This window comes from Arvicanthis niloticus, chromosome 14, assembly GCF_011762505.2.
Source record: "Arvicanthis niloticus isolate mArvNil1 chromosome 14, mArvNil1.pat.X, whole genome shotgun sequence".
NCBI classification, from domain to species: domain Eukaryota; kingdom Metazoa; phylum Chordata; class Mammalia; order Rodentia; family Muridae; genus Arvicanthis; species Arvicanthis niloticus.
Window position 1 is genome coordinate 74,765,395 of NC_047671.1, and position 16,437 is coordinate 74,781,831.

Consider the following 16,437-nt stretch of genomic DNA (forward strand, 5'->3'; position numbering starts at 1 on the left):
TTTCAAAAATCCATTAAAAAAAACAATAAACAAGCAAAAAATAAAGGATCTTAAGGCTTAGAAAACGGAGAGAAATACTGTTGACACATTTCAGTTAATAGACTTATGAGTGCCATATCCAATGCACACATCTGAAAGAAGGAAGCTACAGTGCACACTGCGCATGCTGTAAGCACGTGACGTGCTCCTGCTGTTTTCTATCAGTCTGAAACTCTGCGGCTCTTGATATGGCCATGCCCATTTAATGTGACACATTCACTCAGCCCTTCATTCACCCAGGGTCTCCTCTGCCTCCCTAAAACATGATGGCCAAATGTTCCTAAAAACAGTTTCTATAATACATTTCCCTTCCCTTAGGTTTCCCTCTGTCACCTGATGCACTGCTTCAGAGTAACTAGGAAAATGTTTCCAAAAGACCATCTTTGCCATGATAAATTTTCAAAAACTGTATTTTAGTAGCCTTTCTCATTTTAGAAAAGAAACACTGCGGCTGGAGAGACGGCTTAGGGGCAGGTAAGAACACTGGCTGCTCTTCCTGAAAATCCAGATTCAGTTCCCATAGGGCAACTAAAAACCATCTGTAATCCCATCTAGGGCGAGCTAGCACCCTCTCCTGGCCTCGTACAGCACTGCATGTACAGAGTGCACAGACATACATTTGGGCAAAACATACACATAGAATACAAATTAATCTCTTAAAGAAAAAAAATATCTAGGCACAATATACATTATTGATTATTCATATCATCTTACAATGAACTTGTTAATTATAAGATAAGAAATAGTAAGTTAACATGTTCTTTTTTTATCAACATGTAGCCCAGGCTAACCTTGGGCACTAACATATCTAGTCTATTTGTCTTCAATCTGGAGGCAAACTTTTTTCTTAAAGAATTAATGTATTATATACTAATCAAACAATATACCATCAAAATTACATGGACTTTTTTCTTAAAGAATTAAGGTATTATATACTAATCAAACAATATACCATCAAAATTACATGAACTTCCTGTAACTGTTTAATTATATATTTCTAAACAATAGAATTTTCTAAATAAATAAATAAACAAACAAGCAATCAGCCTCTTCAAAAAGGACATAACTTTCCTTTTGACCGATCAAGGTACTTTATACTCTTCAAGGCTGGAAGGCTCTGCGTAACATCACTGTAGCATGGGTTCTGAATTAAACACTTCAGCTTATACTCATTATGAAAGGGCTGCCTCCCTCAGCCATGCATGCGTGGTGACGAGCATGGTCAGGAGCTGGGCAGTGAGGGGCACACAGGCAAGTCCTGTACTTGGGAGGGAGAAGAAGGAAGATCAAAAGCTCGAGGCTAGCCTGGGCTACATGTAAGACCCTGTCCAAAAATCAAACAAACAAAAAGTTTAGCGCTGAAGATGTAGCTCTGAAGCAGAACACTTGCTGAACATGTTAAGAGGTCACATGAATGATCTCAAGGACCATAAATAAAACAAACATAGAAAACCCACCTAACTGTGATTGTACTGAAGATTAAATTATGATGCATTTAAGTAGAGAGTAAAATGTCTAGTCTAGAGTTCAAAGTTCAAAGTTAGCTAGTACACTACAAAGCAAGAATCTTGTAAAAGTTTTTAGAAATCCTTGGGGGGAAAATAAAATATTAAGGCTCAAGGGACCGTGTACTCAATACTAGTGGTTACAATTGTCCTTCAAGTCTCACACAGGCATTACTTGGTCTACAGTAGGAAGGAGTCAACAAACCACTGCCCCAAAGCCTGCTCATGTAAATACGCTTTTATTGAAACACAGTTCCATCGTTCCCATGGTCATTTCTGGACTGCAATGACAGTACTGGGTAGTTGGAAGAGGTGAGTGATTACTGAAAAAGCTACATGGCCTACAAAGCCAAAAAACATTGATTATTTGTTCTCATACAGAAAAAAGTTTGCCAACTTCTGGTCTACAAAAGTTTACTTAACAGATGGAATGTCTAGGTTGTTTTGACAACTGATGACAGCCTTTCTACGTGCCTTGGTGGATAGAAACAATTACTTGAGTTAGACTGTCAACAGTACAAATCCTTGACCTATTATTTAGTTGTCTATCAAAATGAAAAAACTTAAAACAAAACACCAGTATTCTGGGGACCTATAAGATGGCTCAGTGGGTAAGCCCCAATCAACAGAGCTGTAAGAGACCAAGGAATCAGGCAGGTACACAGAGAAGGCAATGCTAAAGACAATGAAAGTACTCTGACACATACCAACCACTGTTTATACAAAAAAGGATGGACTAGATGCTTTAATAATTTTAGAAGTTTCTATTATGTATGAAAGAAAGAGAGATCCTTTGTGGTAATACAGAAATAAATAAAAATTCAAAATAAATAAATAAGTAAATACATACACACACACAACAGACACATACACACACAACAGACACATACACACACACACACACACACACACACACACCCCAAAAAAATCCAAAACAAATTTTAAAAGAGTCTGATAGAACATAGAATTTCAGTAGTCAAATTATTCAGTATACTCTGTTGCTCAAAAGTAGAGACCAGAAAGGAAACTAAATGCTTGTCCAGCTTTTGTGTAGGTGGGTTATCCAATAAACAAACAAACAAACATCAAAGATGTAGTAGTTTGCTTTTGTCTCTATGACAACATGGGAGGTTTCCAATAGGCTACTTACTTTCACAAGCACACATGTGCCCACAAGGTTGAAAGAGAACAGCTGCTTTCTTGTCAGAACACACCACACATTCTTCAATCTACAGTGAGAAAAGGCAGAGTGAACACGTGTAGAGAAATCTTATCACCCCAGCAGCTATGGCACCGTGTCCTTCCCCATCCAGAAGCCCCCTTCTCTGGCGCTCCTGCCTGCTCATTTTCACATCACTAGGTACCTAGTTTAAGGAGCTATTTTTGCATTCCTCTCCTACTTGACACCAAGAGCTGTGTAGAAAGATTCCATATCATCTAAATGTTAGTTTCCCTTTTTTGTCAAAAAACTTAAGGAAGTTTTAATAAACAAGTACTAACACAAATGACTGTGAGAAGACTAACAACAACAAAATCCTACCCAGAGTAGCCAAGCTGTTAAGTTCAAGAGAGCGTGCTTGTGTTGCCTCCATCTAGGGAGTCATTCATGAAAGCCCCCCTTTCAGGATCTGGCCAATTCCCATGCTTCCTAGAGCCCAGAACAATTAGGTCACTCCTCACCCACCCTGTCACTAAGTCTGCAGTCTTCCACAACCAACGTATGCTGTTGATCTGACCGCATCTACAGTGTGTGTGTCTGGTAAACTGTGTTCCCTGCCTGTGGCTCCTTTTCCCTCTAGCTCGTACCACTGCCTTAGACTCACATTTGTTTTCCAACCAGACTGCCTTTACTCAACACAGCCACACCTAACTACCTTTTATTTATTAGTATTATTATCCAGAAATGGTCACCTCTCACTATAACACCATCCAACCACTAAACACTGTTCTTGCTTGCTTTCATGAATGTGTGCTCTCCCAGCCTATGGCTCAGTACTGTACATGGAGTTTGCATACCTGGCACACTAGTTTAGTACAGTAAACTGCTTGGTCTCTGATATTCTTAAACCCCAAAACCATCACCAATACTAATAAATTACCTAATATTATTTATAATAGTAGACTTTAAAATAACAGAGCAAATTGATCTAGTAATCACTTATATATCGTTTCTCCTATTTAAAAGAAAAGTCTTTCTAAGCACAAATATTCCCCTTCTGGATTATTTTCTTGGGCTACATTTCCATGCGTGGAACAACTGAAATCAAAGCGGTTTGTGACTCTGAGCCAACAATGTCCTCCCAGCATGTATCAATGTTACTTAACAAAGTAATCATTTCCTGCTTTGATAGTTAGCATTAAAAAAAACAACCTTTCATTTCCTAATTCAACAAAAAGTTTGTACTAATTTGTAATGTATTTATACTTCCCTAATTACTAAAGAATCCAAATGATTCCTCTAAACACACCCCTTTCACTAAAAATAAGATTTTTCTTCAATGAAACTGTTGATTCCCCTTTAGCCACTTGGGGTCACTATTTCCTTGTGGTCAAAAACAGCTGGTAACCCAGCAAATCTGTTGATTGGTTAGACGTGTCTGTTTTTTTTTTTTTTTTTTAAATTTTCCAGAGATTTGAAAACTTCATAGTATATAATACAAAGTAGAATTCAATGTACCTAAGTTTAAAAGACTCTGAAATCAAAACAGGTGATTAACTTTTAAGTACTATACTTTAGATATAAAAAGAAAATGTAAACTAAAAAGACTGAGACTTAAAAACCATGTATGGTTTTTAAATTCTGGTAATAATGAACATGAAAAGGAACATCAGATTAGACTAGAAATCAATTCATAAATTCTGTATAAACTATGTACTATGATATTTAACTTATTCGTAAGAGCACAGTAAAACCCCTATCACAGAGGGGAGCCCTGGGTCTCACAGAACTCCACAATACAACACAACAACACAAGACTGGCCAGTTTGTTACCTTTGTCCTGGACTGAACCTGTTCTTTACAAATGAGGCATTTCTTGACACGAGGGGAACACAAAGAACATGTCGCAATGTGTCCACACGGACCAAAAAGAGTATCTCTCTTCATGTCTGAGCATACCATACACTCCTCTAAGGTTTCAGAATCGTTGCTAATCATAGACGGACTCCGAGAACCCACTTGGCCACTAATAAAACAGAATATTTCAAATCAAGCCCATCCAAATATTTAAACAAATATGTTAATTTTTGACATCCGGAGTGTCATTAGCACACATAAAAACAGATTGTATTAAAAATCAAATGTCAACAACTTTATGTAAATCCATTTTTCTATTTTTTAAATTTGTAATTGCTTACATTCACATCTCTGTTGCTCAAAAGCATAGATCAAAAAGGGTACCTTTTCCCATTTATAAACCTCTGAACCTTCTCTTCTAGTGCCAGTAAATCTTCAAATTAAGACTCAATGAAAAAGAGTGAACTTATTAAAAAAAAAAAAAGAGCGGAAAACACTAGCAAAGGCTAATTTAGTGAGCTGGGTATAGTGGTGCATGCTTTTAATCCCAGCTTTCAAGAGGCAGAGGCAGGTGGGTCTCTGTGAGTTCAAGACCAGCGTGGTCTACACAGTGAGTTTAATGATAGACAGAGCAACATAGTGAGTCTATGTCTCAAAATAAACAAATAAAAACTAATGTAAGTGAAATTTCATTTAGAACACATTCTATCTACACAGACATAGCAGAAACCGCCAGAGAAATAAAACAAATATCCCAAGTAGCACTATATTATTACATTAATTAAAAAAAACACCACCAGGGGCTGAAGAGAAGGCTCAGCGCTTAAGAGCACTGACTATTCTTCCAGAGGTCCTGAGTTCAATTCCCAGCAACCACATCCTGGCTCACAACCATCTGTAATGGGACCAGATGCTGTCTTTTGTGTGTCTGAAGACAGCTACAGTGTGCTCATAGACATAAAATAAACAAACACCACCAGAGTTCACAAAGGGTGGAAAACTATAAAGTAAGACATTCCAGCTGCTGCTCTGACACTGCACTGAGTGTGCTGTTCAGGAGGCTAAAACTGTACTACATACAGGAAGGTAGACTATAGCTCATATGTAGAAGCAGGCAGGAAATACATGCATGTATAACTAATATAGCTATGAAAAATTCATGCAGGCTTCAGAAACGTATGAATGCACATAAAGGTTCTCTAGTAAGGCCCCACTGCTCAAAGTTATTACTACAATAATGAGAGTGCCTTGTACTTATTTATAAATATATTCTGTAATCCTATATCAGAATGTTAAGTTCTTAAAGATATACTTTAATATTTATTTCAAATATAATTTAAATATATACATTAAAATACTTAAAGTTGGGGTTACAAGCTAGTTCAGGCTCCCACTTAAATTATTTACATTAAAAGAGAGATAAAGAGACATCTCAGTGATTAAGAGAATGTATTGTTCTTTCAGATGACCCAAGTTCAGTGTCCAGCACCCTCAATGAATGGTTTAGGATCTCCCACACCTCCTGTTCTGGGGGATCTAAAACCTCCTGCCTGGACAGATGGACACAAAATTAAAAATAATTAAAATGAATCTTTAAAATATAACCTCAATATATTCTCTCTCTTACATACACACACTCCTGTCTTTTCATTATCAATATATTCTCTTACACACTTACACACATACTCCTGTTTTTTCATTATTAATATATTCTCTTACACACACAAACATACACAAACTCCTGTCTTTTCATTATCAATATATTCCAATATATTCTCTCTCTTAAACACTTACACACACACGCACGCGCACACACTCTTGTTTTTTCATTTTCAATATATTCTCTCTTACACACTTCTGTTCATGAAATCCGAAGCAATGTCATTTTATCATTATATATACTTTTTTGTTGTTGTTCTTGTTTTTTTGAGACAAGGTTTCTTTGTGTAGTCCTATATGCACTAAAACTTACTCTGTAGACCTGACTGGGCTCTGTCTCAGAGACCCAATTGCTTCTGCTTCCAGATTACTGGTATTAGGAGTGTGTGCCACCACTGCCCAGTGGTTACAAATATATTTTAAATGAGGTGAGAAAAGGCTGGAGAGATGGCTTAGCAGTTAAGTGCACTGGCTGCTCTTCCAGAGGTCTTGAGTTCAATTCCAAGCAACCACATGGTGGCTCACAACCATCTGTAATGGGATCTGATGCCCTCTTCTGGTGTGTCTGAAGACAGTGACAGTGTACTCACATACATAAAACAATTAAAAAAAAAAAAAAAAAAAAAAAAAGGAGTGACATGATCTTAAAAAAAAAAAAAAAAAGAAGAAGTAAGAAAATATAAACATAAAGGGACAGCTACCAATTTAGTCACTAATAAGAGGTATAGAGGTCAAAAGAGACGTGTACTTTCTGTATGCCTACTCAGTTAAAACAAAAAATGTATACCAGAAGTTTAAATTAAAATTACTGACATTTCACATAGGAATGTGTGAAACAATCACCTTTAGGGAAAATGCCCAATCAACCTGGCAGTTCCTTTGTTCATTCTTGGAACCTTTATTGCTAATAACTGTCTTCAAGGTTTGGTGCAAGGTGCTGGAAGTATTACACATTTTTCACTCTGTTCACAGAGAGTAAACTACCTTTTGCAGGAAAATATTGTAATGTTAGTCAGTTTTGTTGTTGTTGTTGTTGTTTTGTTTTTACTCTTAAGGCTTTTCCTTACAAATTCCCAGAGCATGCAGAATTCCTGGAAGAACTAATTCAGAGAAGTTTCTTAAGCTTACCCAAACAGTAGTCCATATAACGTGGGGCTGTAACATGAAAAGAGACACTACAGAGAGGAAAGGTTTCCAAGGAACAAAGTGGCAACACAAAGGTCTAAGAACTGCAAAGATCAAGATACCTGCGAGTCCCAGGTCCTCCCTTATGAAGTTGTACAGCATCTCATGGATAGAAGAATAGTACATTACATGAGAAAAACTACAAACCTGACTTTTTCCTTATGACATTTTGCTAGAGCTTTGCAGAGACTTGGGTCAGGACAGAGATCCAGTGGTGATTGACCCTTTTTATTTCGAATGCTGAGGTCGGCACCATTGGCTGCCAAGAAACACGCAATAGATGCTGCACTCTTCTTCTCGGCCCCCTGGGTACCAAGTCCCATTATTAACTGAAATCAAATGAAAAGAGTTATGATTTTGCCTTAAAGAAATCTGCCATCAATCACTGCTACCAATATGTGTGTGTGTTGGATATGTAAGAGTTTCAGTCCTAACAGAAACTCATCTCTCCACAGTCCCCATTTTTCTTGATTTTCCCAAATTTGTGAACTGACTCTCCAGTGTACGAGTGGACCAAAAGTGGCTAAACTCAGGTGGATGCCTGCTTCCTACATGACTGATTCAGAAACCACACAGAACCAAAGTCAGGTCAATTAAGACTAAGGAACTCAAGTACAGTGTCTGGTTAACAAGAAATAGCACTTTTGTTCCTACTCAGTTTAGCTCTGGGGCTGCTACCAAGTAACTTCTCAATGCTTCTGAATCAAGGTAAAACTCAAAAGAATGAAAAGAAACGGGATCTGATTATGTCATCTGAGATATGGATCTAAATATAGCTGAAATTGTTAAAATAACTATCAACTGAGGACCCATAGACGCCAGGTACTATTTTAAGTATTTTTATGATCTTACACAATAACCCATGGAGAGAAGTATGCTCCTCTCAACTTTAAAATAAGGAAAAAGAAAAAAGGAGGCACAAAGAAGTTAAAAATGTATACTCAGAATACATTTATACTCTTTAAAATGATAATAAAATTAATTTGAAAGTGAAAAGGCTTACCATAGCCAATCATTTAAAATAAATTTGGAGGACTTCCATTGTCTGATTTCAATATAAACAAACGTTGAGCACAGAGCTCTAAGACACTTGACTGGGTATCCCACAGCTAAGAAAGAACATGGAGGAAAACAACAAGACACAGTATGTAAAAGGAAACCTCCAGACAACTAGCTGACTGATCCTGAATAAAGTCAGCAGGATCAGACACAAGCAGAAAAAGACACTACTCAACAAAAGGTATAGGGACAGTTGGCCATCCGTCCGTCAGTTAACAAACAAACTAACTGCAACCTATAACACATAAACTATATAAAAGTTCACTTGAACTTAAATGCAATAGCTCAGCTTTATAAGCTTCTATAGCAAGAAGTCTAAATGACCTTCACTTTGCCAAAGATTTCTTAGTATACATAAAGCATACATAATAAAAGAAAAAACTAATTACATTTTTTCAACATTAAGACATTCTGTTATTCTAAGAACACTGTCAAAAATTGAGCATGGTGGCTTACACTGTGATCACAGCTATTCAAAGGTCAAGGCAGGAGGAACAAGAATTTGAGGATAACTGGGGTAGATTAAGGCCTCATTACAAAACACCACTGTCAAAAGGGAAAGAAACGTGAATGTACAGCATAACCCACTTCTTGCCATCCCAGAGCACTACAGACAAGGAGGACATCAACAGACTGATTTTTGACTTGTAGGCTCATCTGAATTTAGAGAAGCATCTTTGGGGACACACTAGATCAAATGGAACTCCATCTCTTATAGCTTTCTAAGAATGAAAAGTGTTTTGAGAATGCAAAAAGGACCAAATATCCATTCTGGAACTTCTCTCCTCAGGAAGACAGGAGGTATAGACACATCACACCAGCCACTATACACACAACTGGTATGCCTGCACTTCTGACTCTTCTCTACACTTGGAGGACACAGTGTATTTCCAGTGTCTGAAAACTATAGTATTTAATTATACAGAGACGCTTTTGTTGTTTTGCTTATTTGAGATAGGGTCTCACTCTAGCATAGCCTGGCCTAGAACTTATAATCGGGTCACAAATCCTGCCTTAGCCTAAGTGACGGATTACAGTCATGAGTTAGCATGTCTGTCTTTACATATATCAATTCTTGAAAAGCATCACTGACTACTCCATACAGAAGCATCTCATACTAACTCACATTTGTTCCTGTGCGGCAGCACTGCACCACTCGTCATTACCTTGCACAATCACCCCACAGAGAAGAGAAGGCAGTACTGCCATCAGTAGCAACACAAGCCACAGACCAGCAAAAGTAAGTACGCATCACATCCTTGACATGACCTTGTTTTCACATTATATAAACAATTCTTGAAATAATTAGAAGAAAACAAAAGACCTGGCAGTGGAAAGAGTGCTTGCCTAGTATGCATGAGGCCTAGGACTCAATCCCTAACACCTCAAAAACTAAAACCACAAGAAAACAAATGAATACTAGAATTCTAATGAAAAAGATTTGAGAAAATAGCTCTTCAAATACATGTGGGATTAATCAAATGAAAAGCAGGTCAAAATGAACAAGCATTAGGGATTTCAAATTAAAACCATAATAGATACTCACTCCATCCCATTTGTACTGTTGAAGTTATAAAGAACCAAACAACTTTGATAAGATGCAGAACAAATGCCCTTCATAGTGACCAGTAGTAGCATTAAAGTTTGATAAACCCAAGTCCATCTCCAAAAAAATGTTTTGTCCAATGCAAATCAGATGCAGAGTAAATATAAAATATGCTTGCACTAGTAGTGAGAGGACATTATCTTTACTCACTGTGTTTTTTGAAGGTTCCCAGGCAGCATCTACCTTGCCCACGTCTTGCATGTCTTGCAGCTGACGTAGTTGAGACAAAGTATGATGTCTCAAAGCTTCATGCAGAGGAGTATCTCCATCCTTATCCTGAATGTCTAGCTTAGCACCTGCACGGACCAAAAGCTGAGGGGGGGAGAAAGAAGGAGAGGCCTCATTTGGATAATATCCATACCTATAAGAAACTGTAGCCTATCAGCAGTAGGCATTCTGGACCAATTTGAAATTTTAAAAAACAATAAATGTAAACACTGTTTGCTAAAACCTAATCACTTGGCAAAATGAATTACTGATTATTTCATCATGTGCCTTGCACAGTAAATTGTAAGTTCACTTTAGATTGTCCGTATGGTGTTTCAACAATCTTCCTAATCCTTTCTACAAGTATCAAAGAGCTCTAAACAATAGCATCTACAGAAACTAATCTCTGTATAGTCTTGTCTTGGCAAATCAAGCTTTTTATCTTGTTTTGTCTCTTTTTATGTTCTAAAAAGTTAATATAAAATATAATTCTATGACTTATTTTTCAAACTTGTTAACTTTTGCTGTCGACTTGTCTAGATTTGGAGAAACCTAGGAAACATACCTCTGGGTGGGTGTGTCTTTGAGTAAGTTTCTAGAGGTTTAACAGAGGAAGACAGACCCACACTGACTGTGTGGCCCTGTGTGATGGTCTGGCGTACCAGACTGAATAAAAGGGACAGGGGTACACTGTAACCAACTGCCATGGCTTCCCCACCCTAACAGACTGTATCTTCTCACACTGTGAGACAAACCAACCCTTCCCTTAAGTGGCTTCTGCCAGCTATTTTGTCACAGCAAAGAGAAAAGCTACTAAAAAAGGACCAGATCCAGTTCTGCTGTTCTGAGGCAGAGTACAGAATAAACTTTGCTGTCACATTTCCTGGTGACACTGTGGCAGAGTCACTGCTCCATAAAAATATTTAAAGCAATATTTTTTTCAGGAATTTTGTTTGAAATCACCAAACTAATAAATTAAAAACATATAGTTCAAATTTTCAATTTGCAGCAAAGATCCCAGGCAAAGCTTTTATTTTACTATCAACTATGCATATTAAGGGGGATATAATTATTCAAATTGTTGCTTTAAATTTTCTCACTAACATTATGAGAAGTCTGAGGACAGTATGCTGAAGACTTTGTACCTAGGTATTAATTCCTTATCCCACAGACACAAATGAAAGGCTCTAAATCTCAATATGGTTAAAAGCTCATATGAACAGGAATAAATACTTTACCCTAACAATCTGGGTGTGCTGCCGTTCAACAGCAAGGTGTAGAGCCGTTTGCTGGTTCACATTCTGGATATCCAGGTTTGCATTTCCCTAACAATGAACAGATATTAAATAGTTACATCTGAACAACAGAGAAGAAGAACATGCAAATTGTTAGCTATTTATAAGGAATACATAGCTCTGTCCACCACTGTTTCTTCCTTGGAAGCTGTCCTGACACAGTTCTCATACAGATAGTGAAAACTGGACAGACAGACAGCCAACCTAGAGGTAGAACAGTTAATGTAAACCTGAGTATTTCCTTTACAGTGACTACCTCAAACTAGCTCAGGGACAAGTACAGTATGGAGCTGAACAGTATTCTCTTTTATTATCCCCTGAGAGCAATTCTTATAAGCTGTAAGCACCTCTGAAATTTCAGCAACTGTGTCTCCATATAGGATTCAGAGTAACTTTAATGACCTGAAGCTCACTTCCTTCTCTTGCATAAGCAAGCTCTTCGTCACTCAGTGAGAAGAAGTGAGGAGATGATCTGAATGTTACGAAGCTAGTAAAGGCAGAGCAGGAAGTCGTATGCATGCTCAGGAGAGGAACAAACAGATGGACTCCAAAAGTAGCTGTTACTATACACAAGGGAAAGAGTCTATGGACAAAACACTGATCTTAGAATCAAGGCACTTTGTCTTAAGCTCTGCCGCTTACAAGCCATGAAAACTTTTGTAAGCTTTTCACTATTTAGCCCTTTTCTTCAGTTCTAAAATAGTGAGATCTATTTCACAGGGCTTATGTAAAGATTAAGAAGTACAGCATAAAAAACTGCTTAGCATAATGTCTGACATAACAAAGGAAAATTAAAAACAGAGTCAACACTTCAAAAGAAACACCTTACACTGCTAGGCTAAACCCATCTAATCACAGCTGTGATGGCCACCTGTGCCCATGCATGGACTGCTGGCCAGAGCTGAAACTCCAGCAAGTTATGTCATATTCTGGAAGACAGACATTTCTAGTTTGCTTTTATCATGTTTAATTATGTTTCTTTCACTGGTCATGAGGTACCTGGTTCTCAGATCATCTGTTAACATCTATTTAAATGTGAATAGTAGGGAAATTACGAGCAAGTATTAGAGAGAGGCTGGCAAAACGTAGCCAAGCCTAATGTCCTGAGTTTGATCTCCAAGTGTCCTATGATGGAAGGATGAAATCATTTCTTAAAGACTGTTCTTTTGACCTCTATACACACAGTATGGTGCAAACACAATGAGAGGAGGTAGGTGGAGAGCCAGTGTTGGCCAGGAAAACGTGCGTACCTACAGTCCCAGTACTCAGGAGGCTGAGGCAAGATACTGAGTTTTAGGTAAAACTGGGCTACGTATCAAGACTGTTTGTTTCATGCAAACAAACAAAAACAACCAGTATGTAACAACAGAGCATATATTGAGTTAATTTTCATCATCATGAGGGTTTTACGACAACCTGTACCTGCAGTTGAATATCCACTTTGTGAAACAAATTAAAGAATTAAAAAGTTTTATGTCTGTTAAAGCGTAACTGCCTCTCCTACCTGATGCACCAAGAGCTCAGCCACTTCCACATGATTATTTAGGGCAGCCAGGTGCAAGGCAGTGTAGCCATCATCTTTCTTCTCATCCACAATCCATGGTCTTGGTAATTTTGAGAGTAAAACACGCATTGCACTGAAAGGCAAACTCACATTGTCTTTACATTTGCATAATATGATCTTTGTTTTCTTTAGAAAAATAGTCAAAAGAAACCCTGTAATCAAATGAAGATAGCCTTTAAAAATAAAACAAAAAACAAAATAAGAAAATCATGTTTCTACACACAGGCAGAAATTACTGTCATAATTCTCCAATGTTTTGCTTTGTGCTATTTTGAGAGACAAACAATCAGCATTTTTAGAATGCAGCCAGCACAGAACCTAAATGCTACAGAGAAAAGCTGTGGTTGAGAAGAAGAGCCAGGCAGTGGTGGCACACGCCTTTAATCCCAGCACTTGGGAGGCAGAGGCAGGCAGATTTCTGAGTTCGAGGCCAGCCTGGTCTACAGAGTGAGTTCCAGGACAGCCAGGACTACACAGAGAAACCCTGTCTCGAAAAAAAACAAAAAGGAAAAAAAAAAAAAAAAAAAAAGAGGAGACCACCCAGGAGAAAGAAGAGAAAGCAAACAGTGTGGCCTGAGGAAACCTGAATGTTCACCTTTAGTAGTTTCTACCATAAAGAAATAACAATTTACAGAAGGTAATAAGGGCGAGACAGCAGGAGAACTGATAAGACATACTCGGTAGCTTATTAAGAATAGCAGAATTAAAATGTGATTTATGTTTAGTGCTAAAATTCTGTTTGTGAGTTGCATCGAGTGGTAATCATAATTCAATATTTACACTTCTAAAATCGTTAATATTTTCAAAAAGCCAAAAGTCAAAGACCCCATAAGAACATAAAAAACTTAAAAGTCCCAGAGACCCAGAGAACCAAATTAAGAAATAAATGCTTCTTGGCAACCTTTCCTCACAAAACTAATTTCTATGGAAAAACTCGCCGAAGTATCAGCCTCTACACTGACACGGGGACCTCAGAGGACTCGGCTGCAAATGTCTTTGATGGCGGAACTTTATAAATTCCAAGTGTTTTAAGAACAGGCTTTGAAGGAGCAGGTAAGTAAGACGCTTGTGGCTGCACCTGGGTTTGATTCCAGGGACTCATGGTGGGAGGTGGAAGGGGAGAACCCACTCCTCTAAGTTGTGCTCTGACCTCACTATATACATCATGGAGTATCGACGCACATGTGTGAACACATGCTTACACACATAAGCTTGTCACACAGATACAGACACACACACACACACATAAAATAGATGATTGTTTTTAAAAATTAAGCTTTGGGGGGGAAAGTAAGCTTTGGGAAGCTGGAGTGAGCAGTTGTGAGCACTTCCAGAGGTTCTGAGTTCAATTTCCAGCAACCATATGGTGGCTCACAACCATCAGTGATAGGATCCAATGCCCTCTTCTGGTGTCTGAAGGCAGCTACCGTGACTCAATATACATTAAATAAATAAATCTTTATTTAAAAAAAAAAAAAGTGAACAAGAACCTCTAACTTAAACTAATGCTGCCAAATGCTTAGTTTTAGCAGATATTTTTGCTTTTAGAGTCTTGCTACTTATGCAGGCAAAGCTGGTCTTGAACTTTGATGACCCTGCCTTATCCTCCCACCATGACTAGCTCGACTCAGATTATGGAAAGTCACTGGTGACTACTAGACTACAAAATATATGGACATCATGATGGCCATATCATCCACTACCCACCACTCTGCACACCAGAGTGCAGAAAAAAACATGAGAGAAAAAAAAAAAACTTATAAAAGGTTTATACCCTGACAGGAGCCTGATACAGCTGTCTCCTAAGAGGCTCTGCCAGATCCTGACCAATACAGATGTGAATGCTCGCAGCCAACCATTGGACTGAACACAGGAACCCCAATGGAGGAGTTAGAGAAAGGACTGAAAGAGCTAAAGGGGACTTATGTGGCATCAATGGGAGGGGGAGGCCCTTGGTCCTGTGGAGGCTTGATGCCCAAGTGTAAAGGAATGCTAGGGGGAGTGGGTGGGTGGGTGGGTGGGTGGGGGAGGGAGCATTCTCATAGAAGCAGGGTAAGGGGGATGGGATAGATTTGCAGAGGCGAAACCGGGAAAGGGGATAACATTTGAAATGTAAATAAATAAAGCATTCAATTAAAAAAAATAAGGGAAATTAAGTGCTGCATAATAAAGTAAGAAAGAAAAAAGGTTTTATACCACTCTATAAAGTTTAGAAGACACACAAATCATGAACACGTTTATGAAAAATGCTATGGGAATGTGAAGATGGGTCAGAAGTTAAGAGCACTTAATGCTCTTGCAGAGGACCCTGGTTTGGTTCCCAACACCAACCACATTGTGGTTCACAGCTGTCAGTTAACTTCAATTCATCAGCCTTCTCCTGGCCTCCTCAGGCACCAGGTACAATGTGGCACATATATATCATATACATAAAACTTAAATTAATTTTCAAGAAGAAATAAAGTATTACTTAAAAGCAATGAAAGGGGCTGGAGAGTCCGCCAGTGGTTCAAGCGCTTGTGGATGACCCGGATTCCGTTCCCTGCATCCACATGGCAGCTAACAACTGTCTGTAACTCTACTGCCAGAGTATGTTCTTTCTGGCCTCTTGAGGCACTGGCATGTACGTGGTACACCGACATACACGTGGGAAAACACCCATATACATAAAATAACAATGAAAAAATAAAATCTCAAAAAAACCCACGTATAATAAATGTTTGCTGACAGATCATAGTCAAAACCAATGAAAGCTGGTCATGGCGATTCAAGCCTATAATTATAATCCTAGCACTCACTTAGGCTGAAGCAACAAGAGCATGAATTCAACGTAAGCTCAGGTGAAATAAAGATCCTGTCTCTTAAAAACTAATTACAATTTAAAAAAAAAAAAAAGTGCAAACTAAGTAACTATCAACTAGGCAACATTAGGTGGACAAATGTTCACTCACTTTGTGGTGCTGGGAGGGATGAACCTTGTGCATGCTCTCTCACTAAGCTAGACCCTTAGGTCTCTAGAACTTAAAACATTTTTAAATTTTTTTATTTAACATTCCTTTTTTGTCTGCTCTGAAAACCACATTATATCCTATCCCCAATTTCACTTTTGTTTTTGACGAAGCTAAGAAGCCTAAGGAGTATTAACTAGACACTCTGTACGTTTTCTCCTCAATAGCCTGGAGCTAGGGGTCCTGGCAGAGTAACTTACATAGGCAGTGCTTCCCATTACTCTTCACCTACCATCCACATGATCCACCACTCTTAATGTTGACTCCTGCATGGAGGAGTGTGCGTCCTAACTC

At 38.2% G+C, this 16,437-nt stretch overlaps 1 protein-coding gene across 1 annotated transcript in view; it reads right to left on the reverse strand.

Moving 5' to 3' along the window:
• The window catches only part of Mib1 (MIB E3 ubiquitin protein ligase 1), a 98,579-nt gene that overhangs the window by 8,412 nt on the left and 73,730 nt on the right, over positions 1–16,437 (reverse strand). Inside the window, exons 13-18 of the mRNA XM_034517857.2 lie at positions 13,076–13,208; positions 11,515–11,601; positions 10,220–10,381; positions 7,552–7,733; positions 4,537–4,729; positions 2,695–2,773 (exon numbers count right to left, since the gene is read on the reverse strand). Of these exons, the coding sequence (XP_034373748.1) occupies positions 2,695–2,773; positions 4,537–4,729; positions 7,552–7,733; positions 10,220–10,381; positions 11,515–11,601; positions 13,076–13,208 (836 nt within the window). The remainder of the gene's footprint in view (positions 1–2,694; positions 2,774–4,536; positions 4,730–7,551; positions 7,734–10,219; positions 10,382–11,514; positions 11,602–13,075; positions 13,209–16,437) is intronic.